At 44.5% G+C, this 19,886-nt stretch overlaps 1 protein-coding gene across 4 annotated transcripts in view; it reads right to left on the bottom strand.

The window, feature by feature from the left end:
* The window catches only part of CNTNAP5 (contactin associated protein family member 5), a 593,632-nt gene that overhangs the window by 38,774 nt on the left and 534,972 nt on the right, over positions 1–19,886 (bottom strand). For all 4 annotated transcript variants that reach the window (XM_053258168.1, XM_053258161.1, XM_053258176.1 and 1 more), the window contains one exon: positions 19,060–19,147. In XM_053258168.1, coding sequence (XP_053114143.1) covers positions 19,060–19,147 — 88 coding nt within the window. The remainder of the gene's footprint in view (positions 1–19,059; positions 19,148–19,886) is intronic.

Genomic DNA, 19,886 nt, shown 5'->3' on the forward strand with positions numbered 1-19,886 from the left:
CAAAGTATTGACAGCCTATTAAAATTTAGCCTATTTGGTCCAAACAAACTGCCATCTGGTTCAGGCCAAACTTGTCCTGAATTGAATCAGACGGGGCCAGTTCTGGTAGGCTGCCAACGCTTTGCCTTGGCCATCCCATCCCTCTGCCACTCCCTGAAGGTTCTTTCTGGATCAGGCAGGCTGAAGGTAGTTAATCTTGCTCCTGGCAGTGGGAGGATAGCAGCAGTGGCAGCCTATAGTTTAAAGCAACTCCTGGAAAGAATGCTGAGAATGGTGCTGGAGAACTGCAGTCTTTTCTGGGGCTGTCACTAGGGATGTGCGAATTGATTTGTACCCAAATCTAGCTGATTTGGGTGATTTGGAGACAGAACAAAATACCCCTGTGGTCCACTGGCTAGATTTGGGTCCAAATTGAATCAAGCCAGATTCAATTCAAATTGATTCGAGATTTGGATTCCTCCTATTAATTCCCCCAGATTCCCAGCTTTCATTAAAAAAAAAAAAAAAAAAAGCTAAGCTCTAGCACTTGTAGAAGTGAAGTTAAGGAGCAAAATGTGTGGTCACTATTTTTCAAGTGTTTGGATTCTTTGGTATATAATAACTTTTCCTCAATGAATCCCTATTAAGATTCATTACACACCTTCATTTCTTCTATTCATGTTGACTGTCGTTGGACAGTGCCAACTGTCAACTGCCATGTGCCAACTACACCCCCTTCCAACCCACAAGACAGTGGGGTACTACTCAGTTTATGTTCTAGGGTTTTTTAAAAGTGTCTAGACTCTTTGGTATCTAATAACCTTTCCTCATCCTTATGAGGATTCATTACACACCAGAGTCTAAACACCTCAAAAATCCCTAAAATATAAATCGAGTACATAGTGGCTTGTGGGCTGGGGAATAGTTGGCACATGGGATGCCACTAATTCCCCACCCCTATGCACAAAGCAGTGGGGTAAAAATGAACAGAAGAAATGAAGGTGTGTAATGAAGACACCAAAGAATCTGAACACTTAAAAAATTCATTAAAAATAAACTGAGTACCCCAGTGTGCGTTTGTGTGGGGTATAGTTGACAAATGGCAGTTGACAGTCCAATGACAGTCAAAATGAACAGAAGAAATGAAGGTGTATAATGAATCTTCACAGGGAAACATTATGAGGAAAATTTATTAGACACCAAAGAATCTAAACACTTCAAGACTCCTAAAAAATAAGCTGAGAGTACCCAATGCCTTACAGGTGGGGGGCGGGTTGTAGTTGGCACATGGCAGTTGACAGTTGGCACAGTCCAATGACAGTCAAAATGAACAGAATAAATGAAGGTGTGCAATGAATCCTCATAGGGATTCATTATGAAGAAAAGTTATTATACACCAAAGAATACAAACACTTGAAAAATAGTGACCACACATTTTGCTCCATAATTCCACTTCTACAAGGGCTAGAGATTAGCTCTCTCTCTCTCTCTCTCTCTCTCTCTCTCTCTCTCTATCTATCTATATATATATATGGGAATCCGTGTTGGGGTTAGGATAGGGCGACTTAGAATCCCCATTATTTCCTATGGTGGAAATATATAAAAGTAAAAAATTTATATATATATATATATATATATATAGAGAGAGAGAGAGAGAGAGAGAGAGAGAGAGAGAGAGAGAGAGAGAGAGTCTGAATTGATCTAGATCTGAATAAAATCAAATCCAAATTGAATCTGGGGTGATTTGAGGGAACAAATTTGGACACAAAACAAATCAGGGGTGATTTGATTCAGGCACAAATCAAATCAAAGAAACTGATTCATGCACATCCCTAGAGGTCACCACTGCTGCTTCTAAGATGAACTACCTTCAGCTGACTTCTGTTCCTTGCTCAGTCCTGTAAGTACCTTCTGGGATTGCAGGAGTGGTGGGGATGAAGCTTTGGCCCCAGATTCAAGCAACAGTTTGAAATCAGGCCAAAGCAAAGCAGGGGCCCTCTCCCCAAACCCTGAATCCAACTGGCATTTCTCCAAAACATCCATATGGCCCCTGAATGAAAGTGAGGTTGCTTCACATAGCCCTAAGTTAGGCTGCAAACCACTGACACTATTTAAGCATGAAGCCTGCTGAAGTGAGGCACTCTGCCTTGGGACTGGAGAACCCTATTCACTAGCTTTCCCATGGCAGCCAAAGAGGCAATTTCCTGCTCTGTTCAAGCAACACACACACACACACACACACACACACACACACACACACACACACACACCATGTGCCTTTGGCAGTAGAATAAAATTTAAAGAAAGCTCTGCTTGCATGCTTGATTCCTGCCTGCATGACTAAATACCGTAGAGTCTTTGTATTGCTGTAATCACTGGTTGATGCAATTGTAGTCTAGTTTATTTTACGTGTGGTTCTCTATTCCTACCTTCAAAGAGAATCTACCTGCTAAAGAATCTACCTGTAAAGCACCAAATAACAAAGGAATACAAACCCTAAAACAATGCCAAATTGAGTTGGAATGCAATAAGAGATTAGTTCCTCCCCCCGCCCCACCTCAAAGGACAGAACTTACAAGTATAAAGGCCAAAATGGCATCATGTGCAACCTCAGTAATTCCATCCCATTTGGAAATCCAGCTCACGGATCACAGAGAGTGTATTATGACATGATGGCTGAAGCTGATGTGAAACATGCAATTCCTCTTAATATACATGGCAAACTGTTAACTCAAATGATATGTTTTGAAATGTATATTTTGGTGTTAGACTTGAATTTCTATAGCAAATTTCGGGCCAAGGTGATGGAATATGAACAATAAAGTTCCAATCCTAGGCAAATAAAAAAAGAGAGAAAGAAGACATTCCCTGATTGATTCCTCAAGCGCATAAGGGGCCAAAGTGTTACAAGGGCTATGCTTTCTTTCTGGGTGGGGGGAAAATGGCTGTTGAGGGCTGGAGAATCAATGGAAAAAACCCAGGCATTTTTACCATCTTACATGTGCTTTATTTATAGGGGGGTAGGAAATCCTGAGTTATCATGCTGTGCCCTTATATCTGCATTTAAGATTCAGGAAAGTAATAGTTCAGACTAGCAGAGGGGGAAATATAAGGGGGCGTATGGAGAAAAGAAATTGATCATTTCATTTATTTTTTCAGTTAATAGATATGTAGAAGTGGTATGAGTAAATTGAGCCCTGACTCAGTTCAACAGGATAGCAATTCAAGGCAAATGTCACACTTCAAGCATTCACAGGTCAAGCCTTGTGGGATATGTTAAGTTCACTTTGACTGCCACAGCTGTCTGCTCTCTTCCACTGCCTTCTTGCAGAGCAGAGCTGGAGTGCTACACAGAAGTAGAAGTGGGAATAGAAAGCAGGTGTCTGGGCCCACTGGAGGGACATGGACCTGCCAAGCTGTTTCTTGGAATTCTTTTTGGAATTCATAAGGGGTAAAAGTCCTGGGCTAAATGTTTTTTGAAAGGCTGTTTCAGGTAAACAGAAATCTGTATTTTTTCTTCAGCAACTTAAAACAGATACAGAAAAAATATAAGTACATGAGTGGTCTCTCGCATTGCCATGAATAAAGAAATTGTAGCAAGTATATTAAAGCACAATAAAGCCATTCAAAAAATGCATCCACACCTTGGAGACTTGTGCGATCACAAGCATGAGTCAGTCTGGAAGCAAGACACCAGAATGCTCTAAACACTGACAAATATTTAACCATTCATCCTTTTAAAGATAGGGCATGTATGAGGTTGTACATGGGTGGAAAGATGGTATCTTTAGGGACAACATGGCTGCTTGTGAAATCATAAGGTGAAGCATAACTAAGACAAGCAAATCTCACATTTTCCACTGGACTATAGGCAATGGGGACGTGCATGAAATAGATTTTGTGTTTTGTTTCAAGCTCAAAAACAAATCACAACCATCCAAAACATTTTGTTGAAACAGCAGTTGACCTTGTTGTTTTGATGAAACAAAATGTAAAAAATAATAAAATGCAAACTGTTTCAAGTGTTTTGGCTAGAGGGAGCAATGGGGGAACTTGAAACACCCCATTGTTCCCCATGGGTAGCTCCTGGGGACAACAAGTGGGTTGGATGGTAGGGCATCCAACCCACAATAGAAGTGGGCAAGTGCATGATTTTAAACAAATTTTTAAGATGAAAGGAGAATGCAAGCAAATTGGAAGCCAGTGCCAGAGAACCAATCGTCAAGGGAAAAACAGGCCTCCTGTTTGGTGCTCGAAATGTTGAAATGTTTTGACTTGAAATGCGGTTGTTTTGTTCCAAGCTCATAACAGGCCCTTTATTTAACAGGCATTTTGTTTCGAGCTTGAAACACTCAAAATAGCCTGTTTTTAGTCTAAACGTTTCGACGTCAAAATGTTTTGCACATCCCTAATAGGCAGTAACTTTTCTGATGTATATAAAAATAAGTACACACAGTTTCTGTGTTTGAAAATATAGACATTTGTGTGCATATGAATGTATGACATAGCATCTTATGCCATAAGAAGAAACAACAGCTGACATGATGAACATTATGGGGCTATAATGCTGTGTCCTGGGGCTACTGCAGACTCCAAAGTAAGCCCTGATGCTATTCTGAAGCACTGGATGCAGAAGCATTGTTTCCACAGATTTCCCCATTTGCAACAATGGGAAAACCTGAAGAAGTGCTGCTTCTGCATCCATTGCTTCAAAACAGCATCAGGGCTTGCTTTGAAATTCACAGCAGCTCCAGGGCACTGCGTTATTGCTCTGCAATACTATGCATCATGTTGCCCAATCAAAACAATACATACCAAAATAGGAAGCTAAGAGGAATCTGCTGTGACTTAAGTCCAACCTTAACTGCAATTATGAATAAATGAGTGCAATGCATTTTCTCTCTTTCTATTTTTTTTTTAATACCATAGGTTTCCTCAGTCTTATGTGAATTGACTTCAGTAAAGCTTGAGTGGCCATTGCTGTAGCCCCAGAAAAGACTAGAAATACCAGAATCACCTGTATCTTCCCCTGGAGATCATGGGAAAAGGAGAGAGAGAGAGAGAGAGAGAGAGAGAGAGAGAGAGAGAGAGAGAGAGAGATCCTTTAAAAAGTCAAGCTGCAGAAAAAGCCTGCTTGCTTCCTTGTAATGGAGAGTGAAGAAGAAAAAGAGGCTTTTCTTTTGGCCCCTGCTTGTCCGAGTAAGTCGTTTCAGAGGTAGAGGGGATATGAGGTGAAGTGATATTTTTAGGGCCAAAGGGATTGGCCCAGTTTACTTCACTTCAACCCCACTTCAGTCACCACCAGATGGCACTTCACTTCAGCTGAAGGCAGTTGAAGCAGGCTCAACCAGAATAGGCCCTGAAGCTTCACAGCGCCCTAATATCAATCCACCTTAAATCCCATTTCATATACAAACCTTACTGAACAAGCAGCTGTGATTGTGGACTCTTGCCCAGGGGTGGAGACACCACTGAGTGGATGGGTTCAAAGAACCCAGGCCGCTGCCAATCAGGGGCCACGTCTGGCACCCCAGCCACACTCCTCCATCTGATGTCAGAGGTTGTGGCCGGCGGGGGGGGGGTGCTGGCGGGAGGAACACGGGGCACCAGTTGGCTTCCTCTGCCAGTGCTCTTGCCTTTCTATATTTGTGTGATAGCAGCACTGTGCCTACAGTGGGAAATGAGGATTGGGTGAATTCTCCCTGTATTTGTGTGGTGATTTGCTATTTCATGCATTTTATGGTTCAATGTGAACTTAATTCCTCACTGAATACCACAAAGAGGGAGAAGAGATGGTGAAAGTGGCACATTTCATTGGTTTTGAAGTGTCCAGTACAGAGACGTAACTAGGGAAAATAGCGCCTAGGGCAAGCACTGAAATTGCGCCCCTGTCCAAACAGGAATGATGGGACTTGTAGTCAACAATATCTGGAAATCCCTGTTAAAAGGAACACTGTACCATCTAGACATGGTTGTTGATCAAAACCAGAAAACATGAGCCATCTCTGTAAAAGACTTAGAACAACAGTCAGGAGTTATGCGAGGATTCCAAGGGTCATTTTCTGTCTCATCTCATTCTTTTTAAAAAACATGGCTTTGTCCTAGATGATTCCTGCCCAAATAGCCACTAGCAAAATAGGGGAAGAAGAAGAAGGTGGTGGTGGTGGTGGTGTCTATAAACCAGTGAATGATTCCTGCCAGCCTTTTTCTTATGATGACTGTTGGCTCATGATGGGGTATATGTGCATTCACCACACTAGTGCTTACTTTGACACCAAGAGGGAGGAGGATACATTAGTTTGCCACACTAGACAGAGGCATTTGCAACAGGAGCAGACAGCCAAGTTCTGCCAGGGCCAAAACCAGCCCCTGCCAGCCTATGAAATCATTGTAATTTGCCCCTTCCTGTCACAAGCAGTGTGCTGTTCTTTTATTATTGACTCTAACTCTCAAATATCCCAGTCATGGATGGAAAATTCAGGGTCAATTTACAAGAGACACATTTTCTACATGGAAGTTTCTTCTGTGCAGGTGTTGTGCAGAAACCCATGTGTAGCGACCGCCAGGGGCATAGCAAGGTTGGAATAGGCCAAGATGAGATTTTAAAATGGGCCCCCAGCCCCTCAAAGTCCAGGGCCTCCATACACCCCAGGCCCCCAAGGATTGAAGTCTGATATTTCAAAATAAGTATGCTGCCTGGAAATACATTTCACTGAATACACACAGGCACACTTCACAGTATATAGTGATATACATTGAGTACTATATATTTGTGCTACTTTTAATGCCTAGAACACAGTGTAGCAACGCTAATTATTAAAATGGCCCCCTCGCTGCAGATTAGCAAAGGAGACTTTCAACCATGCAGGGTGAGCCTATGTTTGTTTTCTCAGAATTCTGAACAAATTCAGTAAAGTTTGATTCCAGGAGGTTTTTCACACGAGGCTTTTAAAGCGCTTTAACACACATCTCCTCTGGAATGGAGGTGCTGCATCACATGTTTCCCTGATTTACCCTGAAGTCCCTGCAAGTTATTGGAGAGCAGTTCACACACAAGAAAAATAAAATAAAAGCACAACACATGCTTCACAGTTCTCACTCAGACCTTCTGGGTTGCAAAACAACTTGAACATAAGTGCATTTATAAATGAATGAAAGAAAGAAAGAATGAATAAATATTTGTTCCAGAAGTTTTTGTAATTTTCTGACATGAAACAAGCCATTTATAGGCCTTAGATAGTTTTTGTTTTTAAAGCCAGCAAATTTTCCAGTCTGTTTTAAATTAAATATTCAGAGACTTCTCAGTCTCGCCCCACCACCCATATCAAAGCCCTATGGCAAGCAGATCCCTATATATGGGGGTAACCACAAAAAGGAATTCACAGCCTACCGTGCAAAAGCTCTGCTGCAGGGAGGGTCTGCTGCAGGGAGCTCTGCCAGCCTCCTTCCTGGCTTGCTGGGGCCTGCCGAGTTCAGGCTTCAGGGAGGCCTACTCAGAGGCCTCTCTGGAAGCCCCGCCCACCCACCAATCAGCTGAGAGGTGGGGAGAGAAGAGCTCTGCAGTTTGCAGGCTGCTCCGTTCCTAGGCCTCGCCGATCCTAGGCCAGAGTTGGAGGCAAGTGGCTGAGGGGCCCTGGGGCTGGGCAGGTGGGCAATGGGGTGGGGGTGGCAGGAACTGACGTGGTGCCCCCCACCTCAGTGGCGCCTAGGACACGTGCCCTGCCTGCCCCCTAGGGGTGTGTCCGAACCGGTCTGGAGGCCTCCGAACTGCCGGAGGGGTTCGGACCTGGCCGGTTCGGGTCCGGGTGGGGGGGTCTTCCTTTAAGGGCGGGAGGGCTTGCTTACCCCTCCCGCCTCTTTGCCCCCTCCAGCGCCCATATTCTACAGTGTAATTGGGGCGCTGGATACCAGCCGCCCCCGCCGCCCCCCCTGCAAGCGGATTACGGAGAAAAGTTAAATACTGCCAGAGTCCGGGTAGACCGGGCCTCCGATCGCCGGAGGCCCAGTCTACCCGGCCTCTTCCCGGCGGGTAGACCGGGCCTCCGGCAGAAGTTCCATCCACCGTCTTATCGCGCGCGAGCGCCCAAGGCCCCAGTTGGGCCGGGACTTTGCCGAGAGAGGAGCTCGCGAACAGTATTTAACTTTTGGCCCTAATCCGCTCGCGGGGGGGGGGCGGCGGGGGCAGCTGGTTTCCAGCGCCCCAATTACACTGTAGAATACGGGCGCTGGAGGGGGCAAAGAGGTGGGAGGGGTAAGCAAGCCCTCCCCACCCTAAAAGAAAGGCCCCCCTTCAGTGCCGGTTCGGACTGCTCCGGACCACGCACATCCCTACTGCCCCCCCAGTTCCGCCTATGGTCCAGTATTCATCCTCCTTGGAACCTGAACAGTCCCACCTCTGATTCCTTTAGACCCAGAGACATAATAAAAGGATCCATCAAAGAGAGAAAAGATCATTCTCTTACTGTTATACACACATGGGGTATGGTCTTATCAGGCCCCTCGGACCGCCCTTTAGAAGCCTTTTCAAGCCAATATTCCCCTTTACAAGCATAGCCCATCGAACAGGTTCAAGCTGGTTCAGTCTGATGGACCAGAATGGCTCATTTGGCCGAACCAGTTCACGGATCCATGATTCAGTCATAACTGGTCCATGTACACCCATAATAGACAGCAGTCTTATCTGATATCTCTGTTGTAGGACTGTTCCATTTTCATACTGCAGGTGGGGGATATAACATTTGCATCTACTGTATTCCAAAGTAGCATGGGTGAAAAAAAAGAACTTATGAGCAAGGGTCCACAAGTATTAGCTTGGCTTGCTAGTCATGCATCGATCTCCCCTTCAACACCCCCATCCAAATACACACATCAAAAGCCTCAAACACACACTGCTTCCCAAGCCTGCTTCCAACTGCCTCCAGGAGTCCACAGCTATGAAATTCAATCTCACCATGATACTTACAGCAATATTATGTGCATTCTTAAAAGTTAGCAGTTCCAAGAAACCAAATGAAGTTAACACATAACTCAGACTTCGTTTTTAAAATTTCAAATCTGTGATTTTATGGGTTTTGATCTCCCCACCCTTTCTAAAGCAGATCCCACCTCCAAATATCTATCTATCTATCTATCTATCTATCTATCTATCTATCTATCTATCTATCTATCTATGCATCCATTTATGCATTTTATGAAAAGGTTCAAATATGACAGTATTTACATTTCTTGGGGTGCAAAATCCAAAATGCATAGGAAGTACAGATTTTAGCCACTAAGGCTTTATTTTAATTCCCTGTCCTAGAAAATGTAATACAAAAAATGAAGAATGACCAAAACGTTTTTCAAAAAGCAAGAGTCATGTGGTACTTTAAAGCTTAACTTTTTTGTGGCTCCTAAGTTAGAATCCTGCCAGAGGCAGCTTTTCCAAGCTAGAACACAGAAACCCTCCACTTACAGGACTGGAAAAGATCTACACTGGGTGTTGTTGTTGTTGTTGTTGTTGTTGTTGTTGTTATTATTACCTAGGAGTCGTGATGAAACCAGATTTTTTACATGCAAGGTCAATTGTTTAGGGCTTTCAGAATGGTCCTATTGAAATTTTAAGTAAAGGTGTCTGCTTAAATAGGGAGACAAAAATGACAACTGCTGTATAACACTTCTTTCTTTACAGTGTGGCTGACTACCAGTGTTGACTCTTTATGATATTATCCTGCGAGTGCAATTCTGCACACACCTACTGGGAATAGGCTCCACTAAAATCAGTGGGACTTCTTTCTGAGTAAGCATGCAAAGGTTTGGGCTGTAAAGCACCCTGGCTGACATCCTGACAAGGAAGCACCAGTCCTTCTCACAAAGTGCTGCTGCTGCTGCACTGCAGGCTAACACTGCTTCACGGTTTGCACAGGAGGATCAATTTGTATCATTCTCCCCTGCCCTGAGAAGCACTCTCTGCAATCTGGAAATAGGTCCCTGAGGGCTTCAGAGAAAAGCAGTGGTACTTCCTTAGAGTGTTGCCCCCTGAGATTTGTTTAGCAAAGGATTTTCTGTCAGGTGCAATGCAACATTTGCATTTCTAACAATCAACATGATCATGCAAAACAGAAAAGCTATCATAATTTCCAAATCCTTGCGCTATTTTTCTTCATTATTAATGAACTGGAGGGAACTATCCAGCCCTGTCCTGCACGATTCTTTCTTTCTTCTCTGGTCTGCAAGCTTTTCCACTCATAGGGCATGTTTTCTCTCTCTCTCCCTCCGCTCTCTCCCATTTAACCTAGAATCTCTGCTTGCTTTGAATAGCAAGATAAAGATAATTCGGGTCCACCAAGAAACAACAAACAAACAAACAAAAACCTCCTTCAAAATGCTTTGGCCAGCTTTCTGAAGTTTTAGCATTTATGGTAAAGATCCAAGCAAAGAAGGGCCCACATATTCTGCAGTGTAACATGGGCATTTGAGAGCCACCTGTGCTCCTGCAGGCTCCTACGGAAGTGCAAGAGCACACATATTTAAAGTAGCACACCCACACTTTGGGAGTGCTACTCCCATTATTTCCAATGTAAGCAGTGCTCCCAAAGAACAGGCACATTAGTGTAGGTGTTTATACTCTTACACAAGACTAAGCAGCATCTTTAGCAGCCTGCAACAGCTCAGAACCACCTGCATCACACTGGCGAACGTGACAGCCGGTTAACTTCAAGGCCTGCCTCCTAAGCCTCATTGCTGTGAGCTCATTGGCTGCTCTCACATTCTACTTCCCTGAGGTTGTAGTGGGGCAATAACCAGAAAGAACATGGTGAGTAATTTTATGAAATCCCTCCCTGCCCATCACACATCTCATTTTGCTACTATAAATGGTATTCACTTGCTCTACGCTTCTTGTTTATGTTTTGTTAAAAACAACAACAAACCACTTTCACCAAAGATCTGACTGCAATTATTATGGAGTCAAAGGAGCAGGTCCACAGTTTGAAGCAGGACTTCCTAACCTCAGAACCTGTTGCAGGGGAGTAATGCCAGGAGAGAGGGCACGCCCTCAACTCCTGCCTGTGGCTTCCAGCAATAAGAAAAGGAAAAAAGGAATTTTTTCCTTTTCTTATTGCTGGTTTCACTTCGTGACTGCTCCTGTCCCTTGTTTTGTGGCTTCCAGCAGCATCTGGTGGGCCACTGTGAGAAACAGGATGCTGGACTAGATTGGCCTTGGGTCTGATCCAGCAGGGCTGTTCTTATGTTCTTAACTGTCCATACATTGTTGGACTACAAATCCCATCATCCCCAGCCAGAAGTATCATGCTTTTCCAGCGTTCTGTCATTATAAAGCTGGATTAGGGCTAAAGCACCAAGGGTGCTTTACATTGTAAGCAGGCATAACAGGTGGTGCTGTTGGAAGTGTTTCCTGAAGCTATTCTCATGAGGAGCAGGAACTGGGCTAAGGGAGCCCAGCCCGGTTCCTGCTGTTCATGTGCACCAATGGGAGTGACGCAGCTCCTGGCAGCGGCTCAGCGGCATGCCCACTTACGGAACCCACCGCTTAACTCAGGTTTGGGGCATGAGCGCTCCCAAAAATGGGTTAAATGACTGTGTGTCTGTCATGGCTGTTTACAACCCACTCGGGGGGATCTCCGTAATGCACCTCACATTCACATGGTGCATTATTTGGGCTCTGGGGGCCGTCCTTCACCCAACCCCCGGAGCTGCCGGACAAGGCACAGGCAGACGGCAGGAGAGCCACCGCACGCCTGCGCCGCCAATCTGCCTGCGCTGCCAATCTGCCTGCGCAGAGGCCCGGCTGCGATCATCTGCGGGGAGGTAAGCGCTTGTGGGCTTTCTCCCTGCAAAACAGGGTAGCCTCCCCATGCGATTGTGAGGATCGCTTCACTGTTAATTGGTGCAGAAGTTGAGGCTGGCAGTTCAGTTTACAGTGTTCATGCTTCTTGGTGCATGACTGAATTTGTCAACACTTTAACTCTTAAGCCAAATGTTGTTGTTGGTGGTGGTTGTTGTTGTTGTTATTTATGCGATTTCTATACTGCCCTTCCAAAAATAGCTCAGGGCAGTTTACACAGAGAAATAATAAATAAATAAGATGGATCCCTGTCTCCAAAGGGCTCATAATCTAAAAAGAAACACAAGATAGCCACCAGCAACAGTCACTGGAGGTACTGTCCTGCGGGCGGGGGGGATAGGGCCAGTTACTCTCCCCCTGCTAAATAAAGAGAATCACCAAGTTAAAAGGTGCCTCTTTGCCAAGTCCCCCCCACCCCCAGTATTGTAGAATAGCTGCAGTCCTAACAAATTCAGCAGCGTTACTAACACAGGAGAGGGGGTTGACATCCAAAGAAATCAAGAGTGTGCATATCTACTGCATATACAACAACATCTTTAAAAGGCAAAATAGGAAATAAAGACAGGAACAGGAACCCATACCAGAACATAAGAACAGGTTCAGCCTGTGGGTTTGAATACTTCCCCATGAGCACACAAGGAGCACATCAGGGAAAATGTTTTGAAAAATAGAGTGGAGAAGCATTCAAATATTAAATATCCCACCTGAAATCTGAAGTCCAGCAACAAGATATATCATGTGATGGTGCTGATCATCTGATTAGACAATGGAAAGGAATACAGATTCCTGAGCTGGGAGGTTTCAGAATGCATAGCACACCATGACAGTGGAAGAATTTAAGAGAATTTTACGACTCCTCTCTATTGACATTTGCTACCCAAGTAACAATCTGAGAAGTCACAATCTGCGGAGTACAGGCTGCAATGCCATTCCAACAAAATAAGGGATTTCATACAATGTTAATAAGATATCATAAGAAATAAAACAGAAATGTGAAATGTTAAGTCCTACTCTTTGGATCATATGTGCTCCTCAGGCCTTCATCTGTGTAATGAGAGACTAGAGATAAGAGATCAAAATCAAGGGCAGTCCACCAAATAGCAATGACAGCGATTCAGAAATCAATAAATGGTTTTTTGAATAAGGAAAGTGTTTCTGAAGGAGCTGCTCTGTAATTTTACAATCTATCATTTCATCCCAACTATTATTTGGCATATTTGAGGTCATGTTTAAACAGCTATCCTAAAAATATCGGACAAGAGAAGCTGTTTTTAGTCTTTCATTCTAGCTAGCAGTGAATGGATTTTCACATTTCAGTTTTGTTAGTCTTCTCCCATTCTACCTGACTTCGATTAAAAAAAGAAAAAAGAATTTCTGCAATCCAGTTCAGAATTTGTCCATGTGCAGTTCTTTCCATTTATTTTGTTTATTTTATTTGTTGCTCCTTGCAGGTAAGCAATGCAGATGATCAACTCTGCATATTAAAAACATCACTTTTAATAATGGAAAGTGCAGCAGTTACATTGAAACTCCTTTACCATCCTTAAAAATTCCAAGATGAGAAGGAAGCAATGCAATTAATTCCAGAAAAGGCCAGGCCACTGACGTAGTTTCACTCTCATCCAGATAGGAAAAGGTGCATCAGAGTATGTGCATTAAAGAATGGCTATTGATTTTAAAGTGCCAAACAGTAATGCCTATTAATAGAGCCTTCAGCTAACCTATCAGGTACTTTAACGAACAGGTGGTGATCTGATTCTGTGCATAACTGTGTGATGAAATAAAAGGGGGGAAAATGCTTGGTAATTTTATCTTACACATACACACGGCTTTCCCACAAGCCTTGAAGCAATTTACTTTTCCAGATTTACAGACATGAATATCTACCACACTGAATATTTTTGAGTGCCTTGCTGGAGCTGAGTAGCCTTCTTTTGGGTTGTTTCCACAGTAGCTCTTTTCTTTGGGATTGCTGTCCTTTATTCCTTCACTTTTACAGAGCATCCAGATGAGGATGTTGTCAGCTCAAAACAGTACAACATTTTCTGTGCTGTTTCAAATCTTATTTGGGCGGACCACATATTTTTTCAGACCTTGTTTGTGGTGATTCTTTAAAAAAGTAAAATGCAATTGCAGCACCAGCCTATCCAGGCAAAGTATTATTATGGATTTTCTGGCCTCCTGTTCCTTTAAATGAAACACTTCCTCCTTTGCAGGTACAGCAGCCTATGTGATTGTTCCCTGTTAATCTCTGGCTGGTGGGTGGGTTTCGAGATAAATGTCCCCAATGCCAGTTTCTGTTCCCATGGGGCAACAGAAGATTGAATTTCTGATTTCCTCTTATTTTTTTAAAAAATAGCAAAATAGTGCTATTTTGCTATGAAAAGATAAAATTGTTTGGTAATAAAATTTAATAACTCTCTCTCTCTCTCTCTCTCTCTCTCTCTCTCTCTCTCTCTCTCTCACTCACACACACACACACCCCAAATGGCATTGAGGAAATTCAGTTAAACTATGCAAGGGACAATTAATTGTTAATCTCACAGCCAGGATCATCTGGAAACAATACAATAAACTGAATTTGCAAGCAATATACATTTGATTGAAGTTACCAGAAACCATTACTGAAAATGGGACTTATTTGTTAGTACACATTATAGGAAGATCTTCATCACAGAGAACAGCATTGCTAGAAAATATGGTGCTATTTAAAAGTACTATGTGGCACCTCCATTTTAATTCTGCTTGCAACTAACTGGGGAAAAGCAATGCCTCAGCAGTGCTAAAAATGCTAAAATGTTCTAGTATGGACACAACCTTGGCTGTACAACTGGATGGAGAGCTTACCTGGATCTGGTGAAGCTATGAACCTGAACTGGTCTTTTGTACCATGAATGACATTGCTGTCCCGGCAAACTGCTTTTCCCTAGATGCATTTTTCAACTGGGAATTTTCAAGGATAGTAAAGGTACTTAAAAGCAACTGCTGTATTGTTCATCAGCTAAAAACAGATCATAGTTTAAGATGTGCACAAATAGCTGGTGCACACAGCTTATTTTCAAGGAAATAAAGATAAAATGAACAAGCAGCAGGTATTCCTGCAGCAGGGATAGAAAACTGTGCCAAGAGTAAACTGCCCAGCTGCAACATATTTACTAAGTCCGGAAGTCCAAACTAAGGAATCATGAAAAACTAACCCTTGGATACTGCTCTGTGACCCTAACTAATAGATTAGGATACCCCAATCCAGGATGAAATTCAGAGGAAGGGAATTTCAGAAGCATGGTAATCCTAGCCAACGACTAAGAAGGTGAGGAAAGATGAGCAAAGAGGCTGGCAACAGAAAATCAAGGGACACAAACAGTCAATTAGTCGCTGAGGAAAGAAACGGGAGGACTGAGGCATGGCAGAAGGGTGGGCGGGGGTGGGAGGAGAAAGCAGGAAAAAACAGCCTAAGGATTATTGTGCAAAGGAGCGAGTCCAATTTAGTCAAAAAGTATCGGTTTGTTTTAAAGTGTCTCCGTGCCACACTAGAGGTGAATGGAATCAAAAGCAAAATCTAATCAGAACCATTATTATTATTATTATTATTATTATTATTATTATTATTATTATTATTAATTCAATTTCTATACCGCCCTTCCAAAAATAGCTCAGGGCAGTTTACAAAGAGAGATAACAAACAAATAAGATGGAACCCTGTCCCCAAAGGGCTCACATTCCAAAAAGAAACATAAGACACACACCAGCAACAGTCACTGGAGGTACTGTGCTGGGGGTGGATAGGGCCAGTTATTCTCCCCCTGCTAAATAAAGAGAATCACCACGGTAAAAGGTGCCTCTTCATATGACTTTTTATTTTGAAAACCATAAGGTATTTGATGGTATCGCTGCATCAGACAATTCTGTACGAGTTTGTCATGACTAAGCACCATTGAAATCAACAAGACAAGTTAGTAATAACTAATTGAAACTCCATTAATTTCAATGGAACTTAGAACATAGAACATAGGAAGCTGCCATATACTGAGTCAGACCATTGGCCTATCTAGCTTAGTATTGTCTTCACAGACTACAGACCTTTGAAAAGGGAGTCTTGCACTGCTCATGCTAGCAATAATCACAACAGCCCTAAAAAAGCTGTCATCCACGATGATTAGCAAAACTATGGTTGTTTAATTCTTGCACAGGCCATCCAGAGATTTAAGGAGGGGACTGAAGATTGCAGGGATATTCATCCTTTGCAGACTGGCAACCACAAGAGGTGCCACAGCCTGGATGTCAAATCACTTTCAAGGTAGTTCAAGGAAAAAACAACGACCAACATTTATAACAAAGAATAATAAAAACAGTGGGATGAAGGAGAGATGATTTCTGTGCATCTCCTCTCAGTCGTGCGATTCTGCTCTCACAGGAACAAACAATCAATCAAAGAAGTTAGGGAGATTGTGATTTTGCAGGAATACATGCGCTCTCTCTCTCTCTCTCTCTCTCTCTGTCTCTCTCTCTCTCTCTCCAGACATAACATGAAACCTGAAGTTGGGGAACCCACAGTTTCAATTTTAAACTGTAAATCACACTGCAGACTTTTGTCCAAGAACGGCCCACCAACCTCCAGTTCCAGGAGAGGGGAGCCCCTCCCAGCTGCTCGGCCGCTGAGGCCAATTCCAGCAAGCTCCATGGCCAGATTGTGGGCAAAAGGTCAGCATATCAGCAGAGCAGCCACGACTGTCCATGATCTCAAAGGGGGGTGTGCCGAGCGTGATTGTGCATTTTTGGCATGGACCACCCACCCTCGGCAGGGAAAGGGCATTTAAATCCCTTTAAATAACATGCCATGCCAGCGCTTCATCTGACTGTGATGACACTGCTGCTCCCCGACAAAGCCCTGTACCCAAATAGTCCCACACAAGCATGATCGGAGGGTGGGTGGGGGCCTGGTTGGGGCACTATTTCCCTGCTACTCTGGAAAGGGAAGGGAACATGGAGACTTCCTAAGGAGAAGGGGATATGTATATGAGGGAGGGAAAAGGATGCTAGTGGGGTCAGTCCTGATGTTAGCTAGGATGCAGTTGTGAGTGATCACCTCATCAAAGCAGTCCACGTAGACCAAACTACACTCCTGCTCCACAGGCAACTTGTGATGCTCCATGTGATGCTCCATGTGTCAGAGCCAGGCCAGTGTTGGTTGCACTGCCCTGGTCTCATTTCCTGCTTCCTGCCATGGGGCCACTGGAACTGTTCCCTGCAGCTCTCCCTGCTTCACCTGCTCAGCGCCCCCGGGACCTGACCAGCCTGGAACCATTTCACCCCCACTGTCATCGGGGGAAGATGGAAGCCCCAAAAGAGGGATGCTGCACTCTCTGTTGGACTCCACAGGGCCACACAGGCAACCAGGTAAGGTAGCATCCTGACACAAAAGCCCTCTTCAGATGTTAACAAAAGATATGCCAAACTGCACATAGCATCCCAAGAGTGTGCTGGAAGTCCTGCCATGCCACTGACCCACTCAAAAAGCCTTGGGGTGGCCCAGCCAGGAACAGTCTTCATCGCACACTTATGGTGTTTGCCTTTTCAGACAAGCACTGTATGCATAGACAATACAGGTGTATGTGAGAGACTTTTGCAGTGCGTTAGTGCTGTGTTTGAGATACTGTACATGAGCACAGCACCTCTCAAGCCGCTTTTCTTCTCTGTAGAGTGTCACATCTCAGTACGCATTGCTAGAGTCCTCTGGTGACTAGGGAAAAGGTTTAAGGAGAGAGCGGGGGGCAGATTCAGAAAAACCATGAAACTGGTGTTAAACAGGGCAGAGGTTGGGACTCCAGTAAGTCCAAATTTGGAAAACTGTGGATTTGTGGCAAAAGCAACCTGCAGTTTGCCTTGCCAAAGTCCAATTTGTACCTTTGGTTTGCACACAGGTTCACTGCTAAGACCTCCGATTTGGCCGCTGAAGGGTTACGTCCGAACCTGGATGCCGTCATAACTGCAGTTTTTTCCACTTTCTAGAGCCACAATCATAGAGACAGTGGTGCAGACCTGCTAGGGATTGTGCCCACTCCATGTCTGTGGCACTTCTTGCTGGCCACCTCTCTGAGCACCAGCCTCATCCCTCCTGTCTCTGATCCAGCAATGCAGTTGCCCAGCAACAGAGACGTCACCATGTTCCATCCCAGGCTTGTCAGTCTGTCAAGTGGCACAGTCACAGAGGAACATTCCTTCTTCCTACTCTGTCTCTTGCTCCCTGCTCCTGGCAAGCAGGAGGGAAAGGGGACAGGATGACAGGGTGGGCACTAAGTGCTTTGCTCCCCAAGGAAGCCACAATGGTGTATGTTCACAAGCACAAACAATGCAGGTGGCAACATAAGCAGGGCACCCCATCACAGCACCGGGAGGGGGACATTTGGCACGTGTGTGTGTGTGTGTGTGTGTGTGTGTGTGCCTGGGATCAGGTTCAAAAGGCAGCTGCAAGCAGCCAAGTTCTATTTTTCCCCCACAGAAAGGTTGGAGAAGGGGGCCCCAGCTCATGGAGGTTTACGCTCCCTGGGATTACTCATGAACAGAGCCAGTCACCAGGGTCAGCAGTGCTCCAGTTGGAGTGCTCAGAAGCGGCAGTGGAACAGAAGGAACATGCCGACCCAGACCATGAGAGTACCAGGCCATGGGGACACCTCCTCACAACTCATGAGAAGGACCAACAGAGGAAACGGGAGATAATTGCTGAGCAAAATCTCTAATGATGCCTGATAGCAACACATCCCCTTCTCACATGCACCGCTCTCTCATGAGAGTGCCAGGCTATTGGGGCCCTATATCGAGCTAGTGTCTCTCAATTTTGGAAGAAACAACACAGGGCTTCTGTTTACCCCAAAGCCCACAACCCAGCTGCCCAACACAACCCCGACCCTCAGCTCACTTTGTTCTTTATAAAGCTGTCTCCTTGCATCCTCTCCTCTCTTATTGGGCTTCTTATGTTGCATTTTTCCTACACAGGGACAATCTCTGTGTTCCTATCAATATTTGGCACAGACAAGCAGTATGTCATCCTCACTCAGCAAGGAGAGTCGTATTTAGCTCTTGTCGCTAGACAGATCCAAGGTGTAAGCAGCATCTCTGCTGCACGCAACTCAGCTATCATAGCCTGAAAAGAAAGCATGCACTCACATAGCCAAAGCACTGCATGGATGATCACAGTGTAGTCATCTACAATTCAGAAAGCTATTAGCAAAGCCTACCTGTGACTTTCCCCAAGGTCAGAGATTTGATGGCCCTGAAGTCAGTCTCTGCGGAAAAGTTGTGCTTGACTTTGAGAACCTGGTCAATCTGGAAGGGGGTCAATAAAAGCGATTCCATTATTACAGCATGCAGAGAGACCCCTGATGAATCTATAACACAACCCTTGTTGCCAGAACACAAGTAATAGCTGTCCCTGCTGGGAGTCAGTTTCCACAGAGAGCAAAATAAATGTGCCTTAATTCTACAGGAAAGGCTAAGAGGTATGGCAAAGTGTATCTACAGCAGGGTTTTCAAGAAGCCTTCTCTGCAGGAAACTTTATATAATATCTGACAAATGTATTGGCTCTCCTGGAGAATCAACAGCAATTAATCTCTGATTGCAACAAACAAGCAAAAGATGAACTCTTGACGGGATGCTTCCCATACAGGGTTAGCCTTATGTTGGGAAAATTATATAGAGTGGCATTTGATTGGCATGTGGCATAAAGTGATGTCTATAAATTCAGAACCAAGTTAGTACATCTGGAGCTGCAAGGGGCCATACAGCTCCTGGCAGCCAGACCTCTTAAATGCCGCCCCCCCCCATTAAACAAGGTTAGTGGAGCGCATGCCCCACTAACCCCTTTTTTTGGTCATGTGTCACCGTGGTGTGGCTCCACACCATGGCGACTCACGAGTAGACAAGCTTCCTGGCATCGGGCATCCTGGGACTTCTGGGGGCCACAAGGCCCCCAATCCTCACCACTCCAACTGGCTCCATGATGGAGGCGGTAATCATGTGGGTGGCCAATTTGGCCGCCCAGGGCGAGCTGCCTCCTTGTGTGCG

This window comes from Hemicordylus capensis, chromosome 1 (assembly GCF_027244095.1).
Source record: "Hemicordylus capensis ecotype Gifberg chromosome 1, rHemCap1.1.pri, whole genome shotgun sequence".
NCBI lineage: Eukaryota > Metazoa > Chordata > Lepidosauria > Squamata > Cordylidae > Hemicordylus > Hemicordylus capensis.